Below are 25,569 nucleotides of genomic sequence, written 5' to 3' on the forward strand. Positions count from 1 at the left end.
ATAATGATGATTTCATTTGTATCTTTCCAATCCTCAAACCTTTTATATCATTTGCTTGTCTTACTGCCCTCTAGGATAGCCAGGGAAATATTGAATAGAGGTACTGGTAACAGGCATCCTTTCTTATTCCTGATATTAAAGGAAATGATTTTAATGTTAAAGGTTAAAGTATGGTTTTGCTGTTGTCTTTTGATAGATGTCCTTTATCAGATTATGCAAATTCCTTTCTATTTCAGCTTTTTCTTTTAAATAAGATGTTGAACTTTATTAAATGCTCATGGTAGATGCCTTTTATCAATTTAAGAAAGATCCTTTCTCTGCTGGCTTGCTGAGAAGTATTATCATGACTGATGTTGACTTTTATCAAATACATTCTCTGCATCTCTTAAGATGACCCTATAGTTTTTCTCCCTTAATCAGTTAATGTGATGAATTATACTAATAGATTGCTTAATGTTAAATCGGCCTTGTGTTCCTTTGGTAGACCCATCTTGCTCATTATGTGTTATTTTTTAATTCACTGCTGACTTAAATTTGCTAATATTTTATTTAAGATTTTTTTTTTTTAGGAAGATTAGCCCAGAGCTAACTGCTGCCAATCCTCCTCTTTTTGCCGAGGAAGACTGGCCCTGAGCTCATATCCATGCCCATCCTCCTCTACTTTATATGTGGGACGCCTGCCACAGCATGGCTTGCTGAGCAGTGCCATGTCTGCACCCAGGATCTGAACCCGCGAACCCTGGGCTGCTGAAGCAGAACGTGTGCACTTAACTGCTGCGCCACTGGGCCAGCCCCTCCTGGGTGTTTATCCTAGAAGAAGGCAAACTTATGTTCATACAAAACTCTGTGCATGAATGTTATAGCAGCTTTATTTGTAATCATCAAAAACTGGAAACAACCAAAAAAATGAGTGAATAGAAAACAAACAGGGGCACAACCAGAGGCACTCACAACTAGAATATACAATTATGTACTAGGGGGCTTTGGGGAGAAGAAGGGGAAAAAAAGAAGAAGAAGATTGGCAACAGATGTTAGTTCAGGTGACAATCTTAAAAAAAAACAAACAGGGAACATCCTTGCAGTGGAATACTACTCAGCAATAGAAAGGAATGAAGTATTGGTACATACAATGACTCAGGTGAATCTTCAGGGCCTTGTGCTGAGTGAAAAAGGCCCATCTTAAAGGGTCGCATACTGTAAGAGTCTGTCCATACACCCTTCTTGTTGTGAAAATATAGCAATGGAGGACAGACGAGTGGTTGCCGAGTGTTATGGCTGGGAGAAGGGTGTGACTATTAAGAGGTAACATGAGGGAGTTTCTTTGTGTTGATAGTTACTCTTATCTACACGTGTGATAAAATTTCATAGAACTCAACACCTAAAACTAAAAACAGTGCATTAAAAACTAGTGAAATCCTGAGCCAGCCCTGATGGCCTACCAGTTAAAGTTCCACGTGCTCTGCTTTGGCGGGCCCGGGTCGGTTTCCTGGGTGTGGAAGCACCCCGCTTGTCCATCAGTAGCCATGCTGTGGCAGCCGCTCACTTAGAAGAACTAGGAGGAACTACAACTAAAATACACAACCATGTGCTGGGGCTTTGGGGAGGAAACAAAAAAATAGTGAGGAAGATTGGCAACAGATGTTAGCTCAGAGCGAATCTTTCCCAACAACAAAAAAATTAAGAAACAAAAAAACTAGTGAAATCCAAATAAGGTCTATACCTGAATTAATAGTACTGTACCAATGTCAGTTTCCTGGTTTTCCCAATGTGCTATGATTATGTAGCATATTATCATTGCAGAAATTGGGAGAAAGGTATACAGGAACTCTATCATTTTTGCAACTTGTTTTGTGTCTTAAACTCTTTCAAAATAAAAAGATATAGGTATCTATATATCGATATCATATATATGTGTATATATATCTCTCTTTCATACATATATATAAAATAATCTCTAGGAGTCAAGATACACCCTTAGAACAACCTTTAGCTTTATTGCTCACTTACCTCTCCTTGGATTCCTGTTCTCATTGTATTTTCAGTCCTTTAGTATTTCAGAGTAGTTTAAATACTCGCAGTATTTCCTTTACTTTCTTGCTAGCTCAGCCATATTTTATCCAGCATTTTGGTGTTTTGCAGCAGAAATTTTTGGGGGGCTATCTTATCCACAATGTTGCTGCAAATAATCTGCTGCAAAGAAGAATAAGAGAACTAAAAAGGATTATAAGACAAAATCCTACCTAAGTGCTAAGAAATGGACAAGCTCAGTTCAGCTGAGCCCTACAAGGCCAGCTTAATCGGTAAAAAGGTTTTGAAATCAATAAATAATTCTTTCTATCAAATGGAAAGAGCATGGGCTTTGATGTCAGATAGACACCCTATATTCATGCTCTAACCACAAGTTATTTACGAGTTAACTGTATCAGTCAGCTGAGACTAAGTTTGCTGTGGATCACAAATGATCACCAAATCTCAGGGGGTTGCCACAGCAAAGGTTTCCTTCTGGCTCATGCTGCAGCTCTGCTCCTGTGGATCAGCTCTGGGATCCAGGTTAAAGGAGCAGCCTCTGTCTGGATATGCTTTTCTCCTGGCAGAAGGAAAAGAGATGGCAGAACTAAGTGATGGCTCTTAGAGCAAGTCACATGGCCAAGCCAGACATCAGTGGGGTGGGATATATAATCCTGTTCCAGGGACATGCTGGAAAGGCCGGTCCAGCAAATACCCCCAAAATAATGCAATGTTAGTAAATTTGCCTTGTGGATCCTGTGCTTGTGACCTCACCTCTTGTCAGTACAAAGAACTCCCATATCCCCTTCTCACAGAATCTGCAATTTTCAACATTTTACCACATTTTCACCATCTTTTATTATTCTTTCTCTCTCTCGTATATTTGCACCCCTCCCCCCGTTCTTTTTCTGAATCACTTGAGAGCAAGTTACAGACACTGTGCCCAACTCCCCGCTAAAAACTCCAGAGTGCATTTTTCCAAAACAAAGACCCTCACTAACACATGCTAATTCAATTGTCCAAAACAGGAAATCAACATTGATTGGACACTATTGTCCAATCCACAGACCCATTTAAGTTTCAAAAAGCGTTTCAACGTGTCCTTCTCCCTTCTGGTTCAGCTTCCCATCCAGAATCACTGAGTTTTGCATCTTGTTAGTTTCCTTCAACCCGGAGCATTTCCTCAGTCTTTCCCTGTTTCACAACATTAACAGTTTTAAAGGGTGCAGGCCTTTCATTCTGTGAGATTTCTCTCAACTAGGGTCATTCTGATGTTTCCTCACAACCAGCTTCAGGCCATCCATTTTTAGTGGGAAGGCCACAGAAGTGATGCTGTACCCTTTTCCATGGATTACATCAGGATGCAACTCAGTGTTGATACGTCCCTGGTGATGCCAACCTCGATCATCTGGCAAGTTGGTGCCTGTCTGTTTTCTATTCCATTAGGTCATTATTTTTCCCTTTGTAATTGATAAATATTTTGTGGGGAGATACTCTTAAAACTATGCCAATATCCTACACCCATTAAACCGTCATGCACTCACTTCAGCATCTATTGGTGATTCCCACACGAATTAACCACGATTGTGATGGTTGTCTGTTTTGATTTCCTATTTCCCTCATTCTTCTACATATAGTAGTTGTTATTCTACTGTCAGGAAGAGCTTTTCCCTTTTCCTCATTCATTCATTCATTTATATCATCATGGACTTGTGAATTCCTGTTTTATTCAGTGGGTTGTAACCTATTATCATTTACTTTAATACTCAAATTGTCCCATATTTGGCTGATGAAATCCCCTTGAAGTTGTCTCCTATATCCTTTTGACATGTCCCCATCATTCTTTGAGCACTTCCTTACGTTCTGGTACAACAAGATACTCTAGTCTCATCTTGTACATTCTCTGCCCCAGACCTGGAATCAACCATTTCCCTAAGGAACCCTGGTTCTTCTTAGTACTCAAAAAGTAAGATCTAGGCAGTAAGTGTTCTCATTGCTACTGGTATGTCATTACTATTAGACCCTCTGAGAGGACAGATTTAGAAAATATATTTATTTATATCCATATATGGATATGTGTATAAACGTACATATATACACACTCTCATATAACTATATCTCTTTCAATAGTTATCTGTTTATCGACCTAAAAGAGTTCACACTGATACCTTCAGTTCCAGTCCAGCACATCAGGGTTATTTCTAGCCTTCCCCCTTGCCATATTTGTAAATCTCTTCTCCAGCAGCAAGAAATATGGCTCCCACTATTCTCAATATAGTTTTTTCTTTTTTCCTTTCTTTCTTGTTTTCCCCCCCTGAATTCCCCTGTATGTAACTAATCTCCCTAGCACACTGGTTGTCTCCTGGACTTCCCAGCCCTTCTGCTGCTGCCTTCACAGCCCCTACTGTCTCCAAGGGAAGGGAAAGGGAGGAAAGGGGAGGAGAAGCTGTCAAATGGCTCTTTGAATTATTCAGAGAAGGAGGAAAGAAAGAAGGAAGGAAGGATGGAAGGGAAGGAGGGAGGGAGAGACAGAGAGAAGGTGGTAATATGTTTAGCAAAAATTTTCTAAATAATCCCAGGTAGCACAGTGCCTGGGAAAGAACAGGTGCTCATTTTGCTAATTATTGTCCTTCCCCCTTTGTGTTTCATTTGCTTATTCTCTATAGGTAACCCGAATCGTTTCCTTTTATTCTAGATGCTGTTGGTTGGGAATATTAGTCCTAGCAGTGTGTTTATTTGGACAGAATCTTCTCACAGCAAAGCAAGCTGAGGTCCCCTGAAGCAGATCATACAGACATGGTTTCTATGCTGGGTTTGTTGATACTGGTGGTATTTGGCAGAGACCGAATACCTGGCTTGTAGAAGACATCATACCTCACACTCATCCTGCTCTCACACGTGGAAGGCACACCATCCTGACCGGTGACTGTGCCTTCTGCCTGCCTGGAGATAAGGTGGCCACAGGACCAACAGGGACTATTGGTGACCAGTGCACCCTTGTGCACTGGGATTAGGGATTGGCCCTAATTTGGTTATTTCAGGCAAAGGTGTAACCATAAACCTCACCCTGAATCTAGAAATTAAGGTTTCCTAAGCAATTCTTGGAAGGCAGTTCCTGGCAGCACTTAAACCCCCAAGGAAGCAAAGAGAAGCCTGAAACAAAATCCAGATGCCTTGCATGGGACACTCACTTTGTTGTGGAGGTCAGTGCTGCCAAAGAAAAATGACTTCTCAGGCTTGCCATGTCTCGTTCCAAATGGGTGTCCTCAGAAAAGTAAACTTGGTGCCACAAAGATTAATGCGCTATGAAGTAAGAATATCCAGGCATCTTGGAACGTCTGTGTGCCCATGGGGTGGGAATGCCTGGTGAGCCCACTTGCTGTCTTGTCCTGAGGGGTCCGGCCACAGCGCTGCCTGAGCAGGGGTGGGTAGGTGGGCCTGGGCACCACAGTCCATGTCCAAGCTCCTTTTGGGTCCCCATTTGTGTGGCACCCTCTGCACTGGGTTTGGGTATTTCTGAATCAGCATTCCTGAAGAGGTTCTCTAATTAAACATGTTAGAAATCGACAGAAGGAACTGGAGGGAGGGGTGGGGATGAGAGGACAGAAAGAGAGGAAAGAGAGAGGAAACTAAGACTGGTGGAATATCTACTACGCATCAGACACCTTATGTAACAATGATAATAGTAATAACAATAGTGTCTTACATTCTTGGGCATTTACTGTGTTCCTGGCTCTGTTCTTACGTATATTATCTCATTTACTCCTTCCAGCAACCTTAGGAAGTGTGTATTGTTAATATTATCCCTACTTATAGGAACCAAGACATTGAGTAACTTGCTCAAACAGACATAGCCTAGAAGGGGTGGGACTAGGATATAAATGTACATTACTTCATTTAACACCCACCACAACCCTAAGATGTAGATTTTTATCATCTCCATCTTAGAGATGAGGAAACTAAGGTCCTTGGACCACCCAAACCAGCATCACTCAGGAGCTTGTTAGAAAGGAAGACTCTTGGGTCCCACTTCAGACTCACTGAGCCAGAATCTGTACAGAACCACTGGGCTGGTCCAGAGGGCTCTAGTGGGTCTCCAACTTGCGTGTGTGTAAGAGTCATCCAGAGACTATATTAAAACTGGGACTCCTGGGTCCTGCCCCTGGAGATACTGAGTCCCTGGTATTTAGCAGTAGTTTTGTGGCCCTCCGTAGAATTGCTTCCAGCAAGTACTTTTTGGTATCACGTCATCGACCAACATTAGCTGATGTTAAAAAGCAAAATTTTCATACTAGTTAGGGAGCAGGTGTCAAAGTTGTATTTAGTTCAGGGGTTGACAAACTTCTTCTGTAAAAGCCCAGATAGTAAATATTTTAGGCTTTGTGGGCCATTTAGTCTCTGTCATTTGTCACAAAAGCAGCCGTAGGCAATATGTAAATACGTAGGCAATGTGTAAATGAGCGTGGCTGTTTTCCAGTATAACTCAGTAACCCCCCCCCCCCCCCCCCATTTAACTCAATACGGAGGGAACCTCCAGTGATGGCAGTGAGGCCTAGTTCAGAGTGGATTTGAGGAATGAGGATTTTAATATTCGGACAGGAAAGGACTGTCTAAGGAAAACAGCTAATACTGTAGGGGAGGAAAAACTATTTTCCCTCTACCCTTCTAGGTTCTTGGCTGAAACCCGCTTGTAATAAAAGACGGATTAACAAGAGAAAAGCAAACTTAATTTTGTACAGGAGTCCCACAAAGGTAGGAGACTCAAAAGGCGGCCAAGCAATTACAGCTTATAGGCCATCCTGAGCAAAGGAAAAGAATAGGGGCCTGCGGCTTCCAAAGGGAGGAGGGCAATTCACAGGAAGGGGAGAAGAGCAGACGTTTGGTTAACAAATATTTGCCCTGCCACATAGAGAAGTCTCTCAGAAGAAAAAGTTCTCTCTGGTAATAGCTCTCTTCTTGGTACAGGCCCCCTTTCTAACTTCTTTTAGACAGTTAAGTGGGGAGGTAAAAAGTTTTTCCTGAGTCTACTGTGTCGTGCTTGCCTTCAGCTCAAAATAACCCACATGCTGAAGTGGCACATTTTGGGGTAGCTTGTTCTGAACCCCCTCAATAAAATATGCCTAGATAACTTTCTTCAGGCGGTTCAACCATGACACCTTTGGGGTTAGCTTTGCTACTGGGCTATAAAATCTTAGCACGTTATCAATTTCTGCAAAGCAACCGCTTATCTTACAGGGCTATAAATCATATTGCTTCTATCAATGGTGTTATTAATTAAAAAAAACTGTGACAACAAACTTGCATTCCCCCAGAGTATCAAATGAGAGTCCCATTTGACAAAGTCCTGCTTTTATTCAAGCAGACAAATTATTTTCTAGTAAGAGAATGCATAGCAAAAGAGAAATCAAGTAAGCACCATTTTGTCATTTTCCCAGTGGGAGATAACTTTTCTTGTTAGCGTTATAAGGAAAAGCCCTGCGACATTCAGTACTGTTTGCTGTAAAGATTGTTGAGGATGTGGTTTTCCTAGCTTCCAGGATGTCATCTTGGAGTACCCACAGGATAAATTCTCCTGTCTCCTATGAATCATATAACCTTCCTAACCAGACACCAGGGCATGAATTTGTGTCCTAGCTTTCTCCCCAGTAGAATCTTATTTTACCTACTCTAATTTTTACTTAGTTCTTACCTTCCCCATTTACTTAATTTTTGTCTTATTTTGGGCATTTTTGTAACTTGCCTTATATCCTTTTTGGAATACAAATTTATTTCAATAAAAAGAATGTTCAAATTTGAGGATTCTTTAGTTCAACGTGCCTCAAGAAGGAAGAGGAAGTGAAGCTGACATTTGATACTTAGAAAATAATACATACAACGTCTTATATAACAACTTAAACGTAACACACCCACATTTACATCATCAATCGTGACAAAAGTTGAATGTTCTTAGTGCATCACACCTGCCTCATCTGGAGGGACCTAAATAATCTAGACAGTTACTTTACAGTGTTTCTTTTTTGTTTTGTGTTTCAAACAAAATTCATATTTTATTTGATTGAAATAAACTCCACAAAATTGCATGTTCTCACAAAAAAAGCAATATTTTCTGTATTGTTCCTATATAAGCCACAAAACTCTTATTTTTGTAAGAATAATCAAGATGACACAGTAGAATGGTCATGAAAAAAACCCACAGAAAATAGGCAACACCAGACAAATCAGTTGTTGGGGTCTGCGGAGTCAGGTTCTGTCTTGCCTGTGAAACAGTGTTCGCTGTACATCGGCTAAAAAGCTGATGGCCCAGTTAGAGTGTAGACGCAACAAAAGGATGCAAGTAGCAGCAACACGTGTTGGGCAACAATGGCCGTTCTTCCATTTAACGGTCAGGGAGGGTAACTTGTTTACTTACATTCCCTTGATGAAGACAAAATCTACACTGAAATCCTCCTCAGGTGAGTACACAGTTTCTATCACTTTCTGGTAATTTCCATAACCAGCCATGACAGATTTTTAATAATGTACTGAAAATACAATGTACTTAAGTCCGAAGCTTCATTGCATTTTATAAATTTTTTTCCTCCTCTTTTATCCCTACTTCCTCAACATTTATTTCTTCCAAGAACTAATAAACCAAATCCTGGTCATTAGATCAATGAGAATAAATGTCATGCCCAAAATGACTTCGACCCCTCCATTGTGCCACTGGCAGCAATCCCATAGCACTTTCAATGCTATCTTCTTGGAGAACACAGAATCTTTAAAATGCGCAAGTTCAGACCGTGGATTCAGTGGGAGGCCTGTAGGCAAATTTACCCACAGTGGCTAAGTGGCCCACATGCACCTTACAGCTTTGCCTGCTAGTAACCGATAAAAGATGTCTTAAAACAGTCTCTCAGATATTTTCAGTGATTTCTGAATTACTTTAGGAAGCTCTGACACATTTGTATGGAGTTCTCTCTATGTGTCTATCATGAAATCCAGACTATGTTTTGTATTTACAGTTTTGTTCACGAAGCTACATGACTGTTCAGTCAGTGTTTTTGATGATGTTTGCGTCCATGGTCCTTCTGAGTCCTCATCCTGGAAAGAATCCACAGGACCTTAAGCAATACAGAAGCATTAGGAAAAATACATAAACATCAGGCAGATACAGAGCATCATCAGCAGTGGACGGAAGCTCTTCATCTTTCCCTCCGACAATGAAGCTCCCAGAGTGTCCAGATTGGTAAATCACTCTGTATGTGTCGGCACAGTGTTCCTTTGACATGCCGAGCTGGAGATGTCCCATGTCTTAATGTATGCGTTTTGAAGTGCTGACCTGGGAACCTCTCTCCAAGTTGCTGAATAATGTCCTCCACTGTAGGAACACTGAGTGTTTACAATGACCTCAAAGTTAGGTGAGATTCTAGGTTATCTTGCCAAGCCCTGCAAACTTCCCAGAAAGTTTCACTTGAATATCACATTTAGGGGCCAAACTTGTGGCTTCCTCAAACCAAAAATTGTAATAAAATTCAGTATTTTCCATCACTTCATTTGTAAATGTGACACTGTAGTCAAGCTGCTGGCTGCCAGGAAGATGCCAGAAGTTTGCTGCTGGATTTTTTTCCCCAAATGCTCTTGTTAAGATAGGACATTTTTAAGAACGACAAATGAAACCAATGAAATAGCCATCTGTTAATGCACTACAGAGCACAAATGCTTGACCAGCGGTACAGCTGTTCCCTCTAGCATGTGTGTCGTTCTTTATACAGATGCTTGCAAGAGCTCCACTTCAATTTCAAAAGCATCATGCCTGCGCGCCCATGGAGGAAGCCCACTTCCTTCAGTTACGACACCTTTCTTCACTGATCTGAACAAGGGCAGATATTACGCCATCGATTCCTAAAAGCAGTTGAAGTGACTGTTGGAAAAAACACAAATCTTCCTCACTTATTCTCAATGCAACAGACACTCTGCAACAAGCCCTGATTTTCCAAGAAGAGCAGAAGGTGTAGATACCTTAGGAATATTTCTCTAAAAGCCTGGTAGACAGGACTTTCACTCTGGAAGGAAAGTCAGTGGATGCAACACACACCTGACCACACCGGTACTCCACAATCAGGCCCCACCATGTGTATGGCGGACACCACACATTGTGCACAGGGAGAAAGACTGGTTCTTTCTAACAGCTGAAAGTTAATAGGATATCAACTGAAGACAATAATGCTAGCTCACACTCAACTGAGAATTACCACATGCCTGACAGTGTGCAAACATTGTATTATTATAAATTTATATACATTGCAATACAGTCATGCACTGCAAAATGACATTTCAGTGAATGAGGGACCACATAAATGACAGTAATCCCATGAGATTAGTACTGTACAGCCTAGGTGTGTCGTAGGCTGTGCCATCTAGGTTTGTGTAAGTATACTCTGTTATGTTCGCACAATGCTAAAGTCGCCCTATACATTTCTCAGAACGTATCCTGTCGTTAAGCGACACATGACTGTAATTATATAATTAAACATTCTATTATGATACTGCAATGCACTCAGTTTTAAAGGAATCTTTCTCCCTGCCCAAATTGTGGAGTATCCTCTGTACACGTATAAGTACTTTGATCAAGTCCCTACTATGTGCCAGGCACGGTACTAGTGCCTCAGATACATTTAAATATTACTTCGTTATCCTCTGTGTTCTCAATTTTCACACAGAGTTACATTTTTATCAGAATGAGAACCTCCCCCAATGTGAATTAATTGGTCATTTAACAAAATTTTATTCAGCACTTTTTGCAGAAAAGAAAAATAAATGAAGCCTTTTAAAGTTGCCTAAGTCTTATCTAAACACCCAGGAATGGGTTATATATAAATTAAACTTGTTCAGTTCATCACATTTTTATTACACACTCTGTTCCAGGAGGTTCTGAATCAGACACTTCTTCAGTTTTGTGATTTCAAAAACATCAGTATGGGTTGCAAATACTCAGCACATAGGTGGTAGGTGCTTTCCCAGCACAGGGGCTTGGGCAGAGCCACAGCAAGGAAGGCCGTCTTTTGGGCCAGGGTACATCAGGACAGGACCAGCAGCAATGCCCCCTACTCTCTTGCTGGGCTCCCTGCACACGGAGGCCCCCGCCTGGGGCTCCTAAGCCCTGTTGTTCCGCAGCCATTTCCTCTGTCACTTACCATCTTCGGGCTCCTCCCCCAACACTCTGTTGAAAGGCTCTCCAGCTTCCTTCCTTTCGCCAAATCCTGTGGCCTCTCCATTGCCATTATTCTAGGGCGACCACATTTAATAAATAAAAATACTGTGTCCAGTTAAATTTGAATTTCAGATTAATAACAAATGATATTTTTATAAGTGTATACTTGTACTTTGTATAAGTACATCATAATTAGACTAAAAAATCATTTGTTTTCAACCAAACTTCAAATTGAACCGAGAGTCCTGTGTTTTATCTGACGATGCTCCTTACCTCTCCTGGTCTTCTCTGTGGTATTTGACCCCATGGCCCCCTTCCTCCTTGAAACTCTCTTCCTTTGGGTTGTATCACGTTCATCGCTTTCCTTTTTTCTGTCCCTTCTGCCTGGTTCAGTGATGTCTGTAGCCAGCGCTGGAGCAGGAGCGTATATCCCTAAGCCTCTCCTTCTCTCTCTCTCTACGCTTTCTCCTTCCTGAGGTCATCTATTCCTGTCGCTTAACCCAGTGGTTCTCAAAGTGTGGTCCTGGACTCGCAGCAGCAGTAGCTCCCAGAAACTAGATGGAAATGCAAATGCTCAGGCCCCACGAGACCTACAGAATCAGGCCTCCTGGGGTGGGGGCCCAGCAATCTGGATTTTAAGAAGCCCTTCAGTTGTTTCTGATACAAGCTAAAGTCTGAGAACCACTGGGTTAAATGATCCCTTCTATGCTGTTGACTCCCAAGTCTTTATTACTAGCCTTGATTTCGCACCCAGACTTCCCTGTAGCATTTCAAACTGTAGTGTTCTGTGGAATGTTAATATATGAAAGAAAAGAAAACAACAAGCTCTATGGTCAAAAGGGTTTATATGGGATTGCAGGATTTCTTATAATTATTTGACTCCTGGGACCTGTTTCCAGGAGGCTGTGGAAAGCACAACAGCAGATGGATTTCTGCACGGGAAACAGAGAGTAATCAGAACGGAATTCCTCCTCATCCACTGCTGTCACCTCAGCCTCTGACAGCCCATTTCTTTCCGATAGGACCAGTGTTCTCCTAGTTATGTAGGCTTCAAATGCTGGCGTTATGACTTCCTCTTCTCCCTTGTCCAGTCAGCCTCTGAGTTTTAAGGACTCAGTCACGATAGGGTTGAAAGGTCAAAGACCTGAGGTGACTTGCAAAAGTCAAGCAAACTGTTGTGGCTTATCAGAGTCAGGGTGCAGGAGGTGCCCCTTCACTGAGACTCAGAGACCAGCCCATCCCCCAAAAGGCAATTCCGGCTGATCTCAGCAACTAGCACCAGGTGACAGGCAGAGAGCTCCAGAACTATCCACAGGGTCACAGGTGGCATGGGCTCCGGGAATCAGGGATAGAACCCAAGACCCCAAGAGGGCCACGAAGGGCTGAGTAGGCCTGTCCTGGAGGAACTGAGCAAGAGGGCAAGGGACCAAACCAGGCATGGAGGTAAAAGAAAATCAGAACACGTTTTAAAGAACAGGAGACGGGGTGGAGGCCTGGGTACTGAAATGAGACAGAGCTTTGGGCCTGGCCTGCAGGTGGAAGGACCTCAGCATGGGTCGGGGCTGGGCTGGGCTGCGCCCACAGGGAGAGGTTAAGGGGACTGAAGGCCGAGGAGCCAGGGGTCATTACTGGACCACAGTCATAAGCTTCTGCTGGAACATAAATGACTTTCATATGAATTCACCACCCAAACCCACCTGTCATATCCTTGTTCACTGTCTTTGTATCTCTTGCTCATCCTGGGGTAAGCAGAGGGAAAGGAAGGAAAGGGGCGGGAAGGGGGAGTGGGGTGGGGTGGGAAGGGGAGAGAGCTTACTGATGGTGCACAGTCTTGCCTGCCCACTGGAGTCACCTGGGGAGCTTTACAAACTACATTTGGGTCCAACCCTGGGAGATTCGATGCCACCAGTCTCAGTCTCTAGATTAATGCTTCTCAAATTTTAATGAGCATTGGAATCACCTGGGGATCTGGTCAAAATGCAGATTCCGATTCAGAAGGTTTGGGGTGGGGCCTGAAAATCTGCATTTTAACAAGATCCCAGGTGATGCTAATGCCACTGGTGTGGGGATCACATTTTCTGAAGCAACAATCTACAGTGAGGTTCTCAGAGGTGGTCCCCAGACCGTCAGAATCAGCATCCTGACTTGACAGAAATGCACATTCTCAGGCCCCTCCCCAGATCCACTGAATCAGAAACTCGGGAGGTGGAGCCCAGAAACTCGGCTTTTAACACGCCCTCCAGGTCCTTCTGACGCTTGCTGAAGTTTGGGGACCGCTGCTCTAGAGAATTCAAGTGGGGAATAAAAAGCGGAGGGAAGGGCACTGATGTTCACTGCAACTGATGAGCTCTATGAGCAATGATTGTGGGCATAAGACAGAAACAAAGAAAGATCAGGTTTTGCTCTATGTTCCAGTTAGAACAAGTATAAATATGACAGTAAAATTAAGACTTTGTAACTTTGAAACCTGCACATATTTGCCTTTCAAAACAATCATTTTTTTTTTTAATCTCCCTATCATCACAAGTAGTAGAAATTCTTGGAACATTTTCAGGACTTGCACACTTGCTGCAAAGATGAGGGAAAGGAGTTGTCAGACTGTGGCCCCTTCTGCTATGGCATGCTGGGCCGTGGCTGGGGAGCAGCTGGTACAGATGCGGGAAAATGAGGTGGGAGTGCCTGGACCTGGGACTGAGAGTCGGGGAAGGGACGCTCTCCCTGCTCTGAGGCCACAACGTTGCTGAGGGTCTTGGCGACGGGAGGTGCTGAACCTGGTCATGTTACTGCTCCAGCATCATGCTCCACCCCACGAGTGCCCTATGCCCTGGGTTACAGTAAATAACTGGTCCCCCCTGGCCTCCCAGGCTCAGCCTCCCGCAGCCCACTCCATCTGTTTTGTAGGCTTCAGCTCCTGGTTGCATCAGTGCCCTCGCCTCCCCCCTCGCCTCTCCCTCAGCGGCTCTTCCTCCACTCCCTTCAGCCCCTGCTCCCCCATGTGCCATTTTTTGCTCCTGTCTTTTGCTTTCCCTTGTGCTGTCCAGTGGCTCAGAATGGATGTCCCAGTTGTCTGGTTACTCAACCTCCATGCCCTGTCCCTCCACTGGGATGAAGATCTCTGTCCCCTCCCTTGCAGCCAGTTGAGTTCAACACACACTGTCTACCTGGGCAAGAGATGCCAAGGGACATAAAACATGGTCGGTCCTTAGGGAACAAGATACAAACCCTGGCACCCAGCCACTGCGATGTAACAAGCTAAGTGCCTTGAAAGAGATTGACACAGAACATCGCCTGACTGCCTGCCAGCCCACACTCAGTTCACCCTGACTGGTTGGCACTTTTTAGCCCTGATTGCACAGGCATCTGCTATCCTTTAAAAAGCGCATGTTGGGGGGGCCGGCCCCGTGGCCGAGTGGTTAAGTTCGTGCGCTCCGCTGCAGGCGGTCCAGTGTTTCGTCAGTTCGAATCCTGGGCGCGGACATGGCACTGCTCATCAAACCACGCTGAGGCGGCGTCCCACATACCACAACTGAAGGACCCACAACTAAGAATATACAACTATGGGGGCTAGCCCTGTGGCCGAGTGGTTAAGTTCGTGCGCTCCGCTGCAGGCGGCCCAGTGTTTCGTCAGTTCGAATCCTGGGCGCGGACATGGCACTGCTCATCAGACCACGCTGAGGCAGCATCCCACATGCCACAACTAGAAGAACCCACAACGAAGAATACACAACTATGTACCGGGGGGCTTTGGGGAGAAAAAGGAAAAAATAAAATCTTTAAAAAAAAAAAAAAGTGCATGTTGGGGGCCGGCCCGGTGGCGCAGCGGTACAGTTTGCACGTTTTGCTTCTGCGGCCCCGGGGTTCGCCAGTTTGGATCCCAGGTGCGGACACGACACCGCTTGGCAAGCCATGCTGTGGCAGTCATCCCACATATAAAGTAGAGGAAGATGGGCATGGATGTTAGCTCAGAGCCAGTCTTTGTCAGCAAAAAAAAGAAAAGAAAAGAAAAGAAAAAAGAGGAGGATTGGCAGTAGTTAGCTCAGGGCCAATCTTTCTCAAAAAAACAAAAAAGTGCATGTTGTTTTCCTAAGAAGGTGGTGAGTAGAGTCTTCCTCTCTCTTCCCCTTGTAGTTTACACAGAGTAAGGGATATGCTCAGTGACTGGCCACAAAGTGTGCCCGTGGAGCACATGCTTGTTCAATGACAAATCTTCCCGTGATTCCAGGAGAGGAAATGCCCATTTTTGAAGGCTGCTCAGAGCTGACCAGGGTCTATGTAGTATTTAGAGTTCAGAATCTCTAGAAAATTAGCTCACAATTAAATTGCCTCACCTCTATGTTTAAGAAATGCTCTTTTGGGAGGGGGTGGTGAGGAAGATTCACTCTGAGCTAAGATCTGTTGCCAATCTTCCTCTTTTTTGTTTGAGGAAGATTAGCCCTGAGCTAACATCTGTGCCAATCTTCCCCTATTTTGTATGTGGGTCACCCCCACAGCACAACTTGACGAGTGGTGTAGGTCTGTGCCTGGGAGCGGAACCCAACTAAGCCATGGGGCCAGCCTCAAGAAATGCCTTTTTAAAGCTCCACTTAAAACACCTGACCTGGACAACCACCAACACTTCCATATGAAAAGCTTCCACATACTGGCAAATGTTACTGTTACATGAGTAGACATGGTCAGGAGAGGCCGTGTTCAAACTTCTGAACATCATTACCACGTTGCTCTTGTGTCCCCCGGAGGACCTTGCACAGGGGACTCTTGATTCCTAGCAGGTGCTGTGCAGCAGCCTGTGAACATTCCCTTCAGAAGGGGAAATGGCTCAATTGAAGAGGGAAGCAATGTCCATGTGGATAGCGCTAACCTGATATTCTGCAGATCCATCCGATGTGAGTGCTTTCATTAACCTGGGAGCTGAATCTGTGGTTTGTCTATGCCACACAATTACATACTTCAAACAAGAAATGCCATTAAAAAGGTGAATGATTTGGACACCATGACATGGACTCATTTTTCTAGCGTGTTTGTCATACACTAAGTCTAGCACTTAGCTGTTGCTTGGTAAATATTTGCCGAGTGAATGAATGAAACACTGGCCCTTCCCCAAGGCTGGAGCCTCACCTAACAAAAGTGGCGTGGCCTGCAGAAGGCAGAGAGGGTGGAAGAGAACCTTGCAGGGGCGCAGCACACATCTCTGATCAGGTGTGGCGTGTGTCCCGGGCCACAGCCCCCATGATGCCATCCCTGGGGAGGAGGGAGCCTCAAGACTGAAAACCACAGCCCAGCTGGCCCTCTCCAGTGATCCCTGACTCGGCCTCCTGGGGTCTTCCCAGAACTCCACACCCTCTGTTAGGGCAGAGAACAATTTTAGCTCTTAGAACAACTTTTCAAATCGTTTTGATCATGACCCACTGTAGGAATACATTTTATTTTGTGAACCAGGAAAGACAGCCACCAATATATAACTGAAATGAAAGTTTCACAACACAACAGCTGCCCTTATGACATGTGATGCACTGAGTTCTCTACTCTTGCCCACTCCATCCCATTAAGACACGGGTGATGTGAATCCTTCTTTTCTAGAATCTGAACAAGAAAGCTCAAAGGAGAGGTCTTTGCTTCTATATCTAAAATATTATTCTATACATAAAACATCAGTAAGGTTTTTAACCATGACCTTCCACAGGGAAGAGGCCACTCGTGACTGCCCTAGACAGGAACTGTCGTGAGCAGAAAGACTGTGTGGCAGTGGCTCCAACACGTCCCTACTTAGTGCTACCAAGGTGAGGAGTGGCACAGGGCCGGCACCTCCACTCTGAGAACCCTACATCAGTGTCCCCAACAGTTTTCCTCAGTCCGCCAGGTTTAATGCAGGTCTTGGAGAGGGGGGATGGGGCCTTGCTTCTGTGATAAATCAAGGAAATACCGGGCGAAACACTTCTCAGAGCCTCTGACGTGATATTTTTTGTCGTGACTCTTGGGGAAGGGGTACAGAATACAGTGTTTTCCGACCATTTTTGATCACAGAGTCCTTTTTTTCAAATAATCCTCGAAAATGTGCAGAACACGGTGACCACTCTCTGCTGTCTCCACTAGCTGGGAGAAACCCACGTCGACAGAGACTTCACTGCCGCCCCAGTAGAGGGCAGGACCAGGGGGTCAGGACGCTTCAAGGGGCACTTGAAGGCATCAGCGAATTCGGCTAATCATTGAAAAAGCAACAGAACTTCGTCAGCCTGTTGAGCAGACGCTTGTTTACGAATTTAACCACTTGTAGTTGACAACTAAACAAGTTGTGCCCCGCCCGCCCCGAGGGGGCGCCACTCATACAGACCACGGCGTGAACCAGGCCCTTTGGAACTGGGCGCCGCAGCAGCAGCCCTCTGAAAATAGGTTTAGGCTTTAAACTGCAGCAAACAAAGTTACAGAGTTGTTGGTCAGAATGTCCAACACATTCTCTTTCACCTTTAATGAAATCCCGGAACGGATGCTCTGAGCAACTTCTCAGTGTGGGGGTGGGTTAAGGATCTTAAAGACCAGTCCAGACTCAGACGCATCGGTGCCTGCTTGGGACATCTAAGACTCAGTTAGTAAAACAGGAATGATGACAACGCTTATCCCACCAAGCTGAGGCAAATGAGGCATATTAAAAGCTCTGCACACACGACACTAGTAGCCACCCTGTCGGGAAGTCCGGCTGGAGCTCTCGGCCCTCAGTGTCGGTGCCAGGTTTGTTGCCGCACGGCCAACAGCACTGGGAATGCCCCTCGGGCAGTCTCAGGGAGGAGTGGGTTGCAACATAGTTGTTTATACACAGTAGTTCTGAAAGACAAACTTTAAGATTTGCTCCGAGCCAGGAGAGAGGCGGCACCCCTGGTTACCAGGAATTCCTTTCACTTGCTTCTAAAAATTTTTGCTGCCATATAAAGGCATTAAATGATTTCTTGGATCAAAATTCTCATTATCCCAGGTTCCTATGTATATGCAATATACATAGACCATTACATACATATTCCAAACGTAAAAACAGAATACGCCTCTGATCTCAGAGGTGACAGTCTTTCCAGCAGCATCTCTCGGTATCACTTAATAACTGTAAAACGAGCCATCACATTTCCAAAGACTAGGAGAATGAAGACTTCCAAAATCTTCCCAGCGCACATTTTGTGATGTGGGATTTCATGAGGCCAAAATGAACGTCCCCAAGGAGGGACATGAAAGGAAAACTAGACAGGTTGGTACGGTTACATTTCACACTTGGGTTTAAAAAAAAAAAAATCATGCTGACAAAGTTGCTGACCAACTTGCAAAATGTCAACCACTCTTTCCAGTTCTCGTTTACAGCGTCAGTTCCTGCCTTTTAGTCCTTTTTACCCTATAGACCCGTTTTCTCTGAAGTCCGAGAACTGCGGGAGGGGGCGGCTCGCCTGGCCATGCTGCTCGCAGAGGCCTGTAGGTTGGCGCTGGTCTCCGTGCAGCCAGCCGTGTCTCCGGTGTCGCCCTCAGTGTCCCTGCTTCTGCGGAAACCTCTCTCTCTGGACTGTCTCGCCAGCAGCAGTTTCCAGGCCGCTGCTCTATACTTCTTTGAAATGAGGTTGTACAGGATGGGGTTGATGGACGCGCTCAGATAGAAAAGTTGCAAAGCCACCATGTTAAAGTACTGAGAGACGGACATCATCCGGGAATTCTCCGAGTTTATGTAAATGATTCTGCCAACGTGGAAAGGCAGCCAGCAAACTATAAACGCCAGAACCACCACCACTGCAAAACAAGACACAGGCACCAGCATCAGCTGAAGCATCCGCAAACAAAGGGTCCCCAAGAAACCATCTGAAGTACTAAGTAGCTGCAAAATAAATTAGATAAAACTTTTACCCAGCCAAACCCCCACCCCAGGAAAACTACCAGGCTGCAGACCCCGTCGATATTCGCTCACATAGGTGTTATCAAGGCCGGACACAGACCAGAAGGTGCCCTTCGTACTAGCAAGCCGTTCCGGCAGGCTTCCGTCTACAAACCCACTTCAGAGGCACAGCCTCTATTTTCCGTTGAAAAGAATTCTGCAACAGGTCTGCGCAATCTTTGAATTTTTGATATGGGCGTGGTCCACTAGCCTTCAGGATAACCTGACACTGAGAAAAGAAATTTTATCTTACTGTGATCTCCCCTGGCTTCTCCAGAGCGCCGTGGGTAACCCACGTCCGCCGTGTCTAACGGGGACACGCAGCTGGCTCCAGAGCCTCAGTTACCGTCTCAGATCAGCCCGGTTCGCGGGCCACAGCGGCTTTGGAAAGTTGTTGCTGTTTGCCGGTCCCCGCTATCCCAGCCTCAGGCGCGCCCTGGGGTTACCCCAAAACTCCCCGGGGGACGGGAGGTGGTTTTCTCTAGAGACGGGAAGGACACGCAGGTGGAGGCTGCAGTGGAACTGCGAAAGGAAACGTGGCTGGAAGAGGCACGGAGGGCTGGGAGAGCAGGGGAGGGGAGTAGCCTGGACCGCGGGTTGGTGTGATGGGAACAGAGGTGGCGCCACTTACTCAGCACGCGGACCGTCTGCCGGTGGCCCTTCTCCCGCCCGGAGGCGGTGGGGCGTCGCAGCGGCCCCGGGCTCCTCCACAGCTGCCGCCCGATGAGCCCGTAGAGGACGCTGAGGCACAGGAAGGGCAGGAAGAAGTAGGCGGTGGTGACCCACAGCATGACGCGCAGCGCGCCCAGCTGCGCCGGGCTCGGGCGGCACTCGTGGCTGAACAGCGCCGCGGCCTCCGCCGCCTCGGGCCCCGACGGCGGGGACAGCGGGGACGGCGGCGGGGACGACGAAGCACCGGGCGAGCGGGCGAGCTGCGCGGTGCCGTTGAGGTCCGGGAGTGCGTCGACCGCGGGGTCCTGCTCGACGCCCACCAGGAAGAAGAAGGGCGCGGCAGAGAGCAGCGCCACGGCCCAGAGCGCGGCGATGAGCGCGCGGACGCGGCGCCGGGTGACCAGGACGCGGGCACGGAGCGGGCGACAGATGGCGAGGTAGCGCTCGACGCTGAGCGCCGTCATGTGCAGCAACGTGGCGTAGGTGCAGCCCTCGCCCACGTAGAGCGACAGGCGGCAGAGCAGCTGCCCGAACACCCAGGGCCGCGAGCGCCACAGGCGGTACAGGTCGAAGGGGAGCCCGAGCAGGATGAGCAGGTCGGACACGGCCATGCTGCCCAGGTACAAGTTGGTGGTGGTCCGCATGTCCCGGTAGCGCGCGATCAGCAGCACGGTTACCACGTTGCCGCTCACCCCGACGGCGAACAGGCCCAGGCACGCGGCGGTCACCGGCACCAGCGCCCTCAGCGGGAAGGGCGAGCAGCGGCGCTCGTCGCACGGCAGCAGCGCAGCCCAGGACGGCTCCCGCGGGCCCTGCGCGCCGGCGCTGCCGTTCCAGGGGCTGCCCATGGGCGCGCCGCGGGGCCGGACGCTTCGACACGCGCGGGGTCCTCCTGCGCCGCCGCGCGTCCTGGTGGCTGGGGAGCCTAGCGCATGGTCCCCGGCGCAGCGCTTGCTTTAGCAGCCCGCGCGCAGCGGGCGCGCCCAGCCCGTGTGCGCACTGCCCGAGCCCCAGGCGACGCCGCCCGAGCTGTTCGCACGCTGCCTGGACGCGGATCTGCAGGGTCCGCTTTGAGACGCTCCCAAGCCTCTGGTGCGCAGTCTCCGCCCCCGGCCACCGCCCGCCCCACTCCCGCGCCCTTTCCTAGGCCCGTCTTATTCCAGGGCGCTTCCCTTTCCAACCCCTGGACCGCGAGAGGCGGCCGCCGCGCACGAGCCCTGCCCCGGCCTGGGCAAGCAATCGCTGAACCCCAGTGAGGTTGTTCACTGGACCCAGCGGGGCGCCGGCGCTTTTGTCGGTCGGGTTCAGAGGGGGACCTTCTGAGGGGCCTTGGCGGGTGGCTGCATCCCGACGGTTAGGGAAGGCTGCCGCAGTGCCAAAGAATAGGAGAGGAGTTTCCGGAATCTAAACTCCCTCCCGAGTCTGGGCGTGGCTCCACGACCCAGCGATGATCGTGGATCAGTCCCAGCCTCGCTCAGCCCAGGTCTCCTCCTCTGTAAATTCGCAGATGCTGGTGGAGGGCGTTGAACAAATCGTTTCAACCATCTCTTCTAACTCTGACATCTACGGGCGTGACCGTGTCTACTCATTTTCAAGAACAAGGCTTAAGTATTTATGTGTACATTTGAGTCTTTAAACATGTGCTATATTGTTTCTATGTACAAAATATTTTATAAACTTAAACAAGCAGAGCATTTGCCAACATCAGAAAGAACTAAAATTCTGGGAAAAATACTAAAACTGATCTGTGAGTCAATTTTTTGTGGTCTTAATGAGGACAGCTGGCGCTTACTGAGTGCCTAGGACGGGTTTGGCCCTGTGCTTTCCGTTGAAGCCTGACGCTTTTAGGAACTCATTGTAGCCCTGAGCAAAGTGAGACTGTCTTGAGATCACACAGGTAGCAAGAGGCAGCGCTGGGACTGGGACTGTGGTCAGCCCGAATCCAGAGCCTGCAGCCTGAGGGGCCTCCACACTGCCCAGCCCGGCCCCCTCGGTCGTTGTAGCCCTCCAGCCCTGCCCTAAAGCATCCCAGATTGCCCTGGAGCTTCTGTGCTGAGTTCTGTATCCCCGTGAGACACCCGTTTCGCAGTTTTCCACCCTCCCTACTGTGGTTTCAGTCTTCAACTTCTCCCCAGGTTTGCTGCCTCTTTCTTGAACGGAAACCTGGCTTTGCTTTGGGACATGCTTCCCCGCTGTCCTGTCGCACACACAGGAGCGGGGGGCTTGGAGGAGGGTACCCATCACTTTCCTCATCAAGGCTGCTCCCAGTCCCCCTAAAACCTAGATTGAACTCTCGCTTCCTCAGACTCTGCCCTCTGCAGGGCCCCCCCTCCTCGCTCACCCTTGTTCTTGAGGACTTTGGTGCCTGACCCTCCCTCTCTCAAACACTCCTGATAAAATCCACACCCAGCCTGAGGCTTGCAGTGCCTGGGGCTCTCCTTTTGTCGTTGATCTTGTCCTCCACCCCATCCCAGGCAGCGACTCCTGTGGACATCCCCTACACCTTATCGTTACCAGGACCCCGGAGCCCTCCTTCATCTCAGTTTCAGTCGTCCCCATTTCGGACCTCCACCGCCTGTCTTTCTAGCTCACTGTCTCTCATGCCTCGGGCCCCTGCAATCCTCCATCCGTCCTGGGACGTCCAGCTGGTTGCTCCTCCTACCTGTTCCTTGTCTCTCAGCTGCCTCAAGTCCCCACTTCCCCACTTTACCCAGTTTAAACTCTGGGAGCAATCGTAGTCACTCCCAGGCAAGCACCCTCGACTCCCGGGCTCTTGCCTCCTCCACGAGACACAAGCACGACGCTGGTTTAGTCGAATCCTCTGCCTACTCTGTGCGTGCTCTCAAATAGCTGTTGAGTTGTGTGAAAGAGGAAAACCACGGGTCCCAAATGGCATCACTTGTGCTAAAGCCCATGATACCAAACCCAGATTTAATACCTAATCTAATTGTGGTTTCAACCTTCCCCAGAAATGTAATCTTAATCAACCAGTCTGGAATTTTCTGGTCAGTACCAGTGAGGTAGTCTGTCCCATAGGCCCTCTCTATCCCCCAGGGGAAGAAGCAGCAATACGTGTGATCACGCTCTTGCTGGTCCCTTCCCTCCGAAGAGACGAAGAGACGAGGTCCTGGCCCCAAATAATCCTTTCTTTTCCTTTGCTAATAACTTCTTGCCCCACCCTCCTTCCTATAAAAACCTTCCATTTTGTATAAGGCCTTGGAGGATCTCTTGCTAGATAAGATGCTGCCCAGTTCATGCATCACTTAATAAAGCCCATTAGATCTTCAAATTTACTTGGTTGAATTTTTGTTTTCTAACAGTTGTTTCACTCGAAATTCACACCCTCTAGGGTGACACTTAGCTTTCCCCAACCATCCTGATACTTATCATTTCATTCGCTCTCCCACCCTCCACCCTCCACCCTCTTTTGTGCATCCCTCTCTCTCTTTAATCCCCACACCTCCTCCCCCATCCTCACTGTCAGCTGGCGACCTTGCACTCTCATCCTGGGAAAAAACAGAAGCAATCGGAAGAGAACGTCTACACGCTGCGACCACCACCGTCACCCACCCAACCTCTCCTCGTTCCCTCCCACAGATGAGTGAGTGAGTGGTCCTCGTAGCTGGTCAGCTCTACCCCGTCAGCACTAGTAATTCTCGCTCTCTTGCATCATCAGATTTTCTCCCTCTTTTGGATTATTTCCATGTTTTCAGCAAAACTCCTCAAAAGAGTTTCTATATTCACTGTCTCCACTTTTCCTCCCTCCCCCCTTCCCCTAAGCAGAGAAAATGCAATTTCTTTGTCTATAGTTGATCTGATTTTCCCTTGAGCTGTCACCCTCAGGGTAGGAAGAGAAAATTACTTCTGTAGTCCAAGTAAAGCATAGTCCATTCATAATTGGATGAATTAAATAGCCCCTTTAGGTCGTGTTCGCTTCTCTTGGATAACACGCTTACCCTCTCCCTTTCCTGCCTTTCCTGGAGGGGGCCCAGGTGTATGGAGAGGGGAGGTCCGGTGGGGCCCTTAGGAGCTAGAAGAGAGAGAGGCACCTAGCTTCATGTGGGTTCCTGGGGAGCCCTGGCTGGCATTTGCTAGAGTCCAGTTCAATGCCCCATTCCCACCTGGCCACAGGTGCTCTGCTAACCCTGGAGGCAGAGGTCTGTGGCTGGTGAATTTGTGGTCCCTCTCTTTGACTCAACTGATGCTCCCTGGAGCACCTGACACCTTGGCTCTTAGGGACTGCAGAGCCCTGAGTCTCTTTCCCTTTTTCCCTTCTGCTCCACTGCCTGGGCCACCCAGCCTCTGCTGAAGACTCCCTCATTCCTTTTCCCACCCACCATGGTGGCTCTGAGAAGGACTAACGGGCTCTCAGATAGTGCCCGTGCCACGCAGCTCACGAGTGCCAACAATACCCTCTCCAACTATTCTGTGCTCACCCTCCATTCGGACACCTGCCTTTTCTGTTGTATTCTCTCCCTATAGCTTATTACCAACTGACCTACTCTTTAATCTACCCAGCTCTTTGTGCTCTGTCCTCCTCCTTCTGTCACCACGTGCTCCAGAAGGCAGGGCTTTAACCTGTTGTGTCCCATGCTCTTTTCTATGCCTGGATCAGTACCTGGTACAAAGTGAGAATTTAATAAATATTTGTTAACTCAGGGAATGAATAAGCTTCTGCAGAACCAGTTACGATTATTTTCTTTACGATTCCGAGCGGTTGAGAATAGTACTCTGATTGTAGCGGATGTTCAGTAAGTGTTGGTTGATCATCTAGTTCAAGATAGAATACCAACATGGAGAGAGGCGCTCACAGCAGGCTCTTTCCACAACACTGTTACTCTGTGGCTCAGGCATGACTTGGCCCATAGGGAGGATCTGGACCCGTCTTATAATGGCTTGGCATTCCATGTTTTAGGAAGAAATGGGACCAGATATCTGGAGAATGACTAAATCTGCTTTCTACTTCGTATTTCTAAGGTTGTCCACCAGCTTACTGACTTCATACTTCATCCAATGAGAAGAGGACGTTCTCAGTAGACCAGGTGTGTGGACACCTCTCTCCTCTACCCTACGAATACCTCTCCCCCTGGTACTTGTGGGGGCAGTGAGTCTAGGTCTTGCCCAGCTGTGGCCCTGTGTCTCTGGAAGAAAGAGGTTGGTATCATCAATGGGCCATTATCTCCTGGCTGGAGGCCTCATAGTTTGGCCTTTGGCAGGCGGGGATGTCCTGGATAAAAATGAAGCTAACGCTTGCTGTCTGCAAGGCTCTGTTCCATTACTTGTGGATGTTAACTCATTTAATTTTCCACAGCAGTGTTATGAGGTGGCTCCTTTCAGTACATCCATTTTATAGATGAGAACACCAAGGCACAGAGAGTGGAAGCGCTGTCTGCTTCCCGAGTCCATGGGCATAACCACTGTGCTGTGAGGCCTCTTGCCTTGTCGAACGTAACATTACCAACATTAGGAGTGGTTGATGTGGTCCAGATTCCGCTAGGAAAGTGTCTTCCAACTTATATTCCGGACACCAGATTTTGTGGACAAATGGAAGGATATGGAAAGTGCTAAGGAGCACTGGGATACATCAGTAGCTTGCAATGTACCTGTTGAAACTGGTAAAAACTCTATAGGTTTTACACTCTTTTCTTCACCAAAAAGCAGGGTATGAGGCAGAGGTTGAAAAGTGAATGCACACAGCAACTGACACACATTTTGTAACATTTCGAGCGAATTTTTTTGCGGGGAGCCCCTGGCAGAGAAGTTCCAGCATCAGCTCTGGCTGAACCTCACCTCCAGGACCTGA

The 25,569-nt window shown here is 47.4% G+C and overlaps 1 protein-coding gene across 1 annotated transcript; it reads right to left on the reverse strand.

Moving 5' to 3' along the window:
- Positions 1–16,590: 16,590 nt before the first annotated feature.
- On the reverse strand, positions 16,591–20,824 carry MLNR (motilin receptor). The gene is made up of 2 exons (XM_014838933.3): positions 19,726–20,824; positions 16,591–18,952 (listed from the first exon to the last, which is right to left on the reverse strand). The coding sequence occupies exons 1-2, from the start codon at positions 20,612–20,614 to the stop codon at positions 18,567–18,569; spliced, it is 1,275 nt and encodes a 424-aa protein (XP_014694419.3). The 5' UTR covers positions 20,615–20,824; the 3' UTR covers positions 16,591–18,566.
- Between the last annotated feature and the right edge of the window lie 4,745 nt (positions 20,825–25,569).

This window comes from Equus asinus, chromosome 11, assembly GCF_041296235.1.
Source record: "Equus asinus isolate D_3611 breed Donkey chromosome 11, EquAss-T2T_v2, whole genome shotgun sequence".
Lineage (NCBI taxonomy): Eukaryota > Metazoa > Chordata > Mammalia > Perissodactyla > Equidae > Equus > Equus asinus.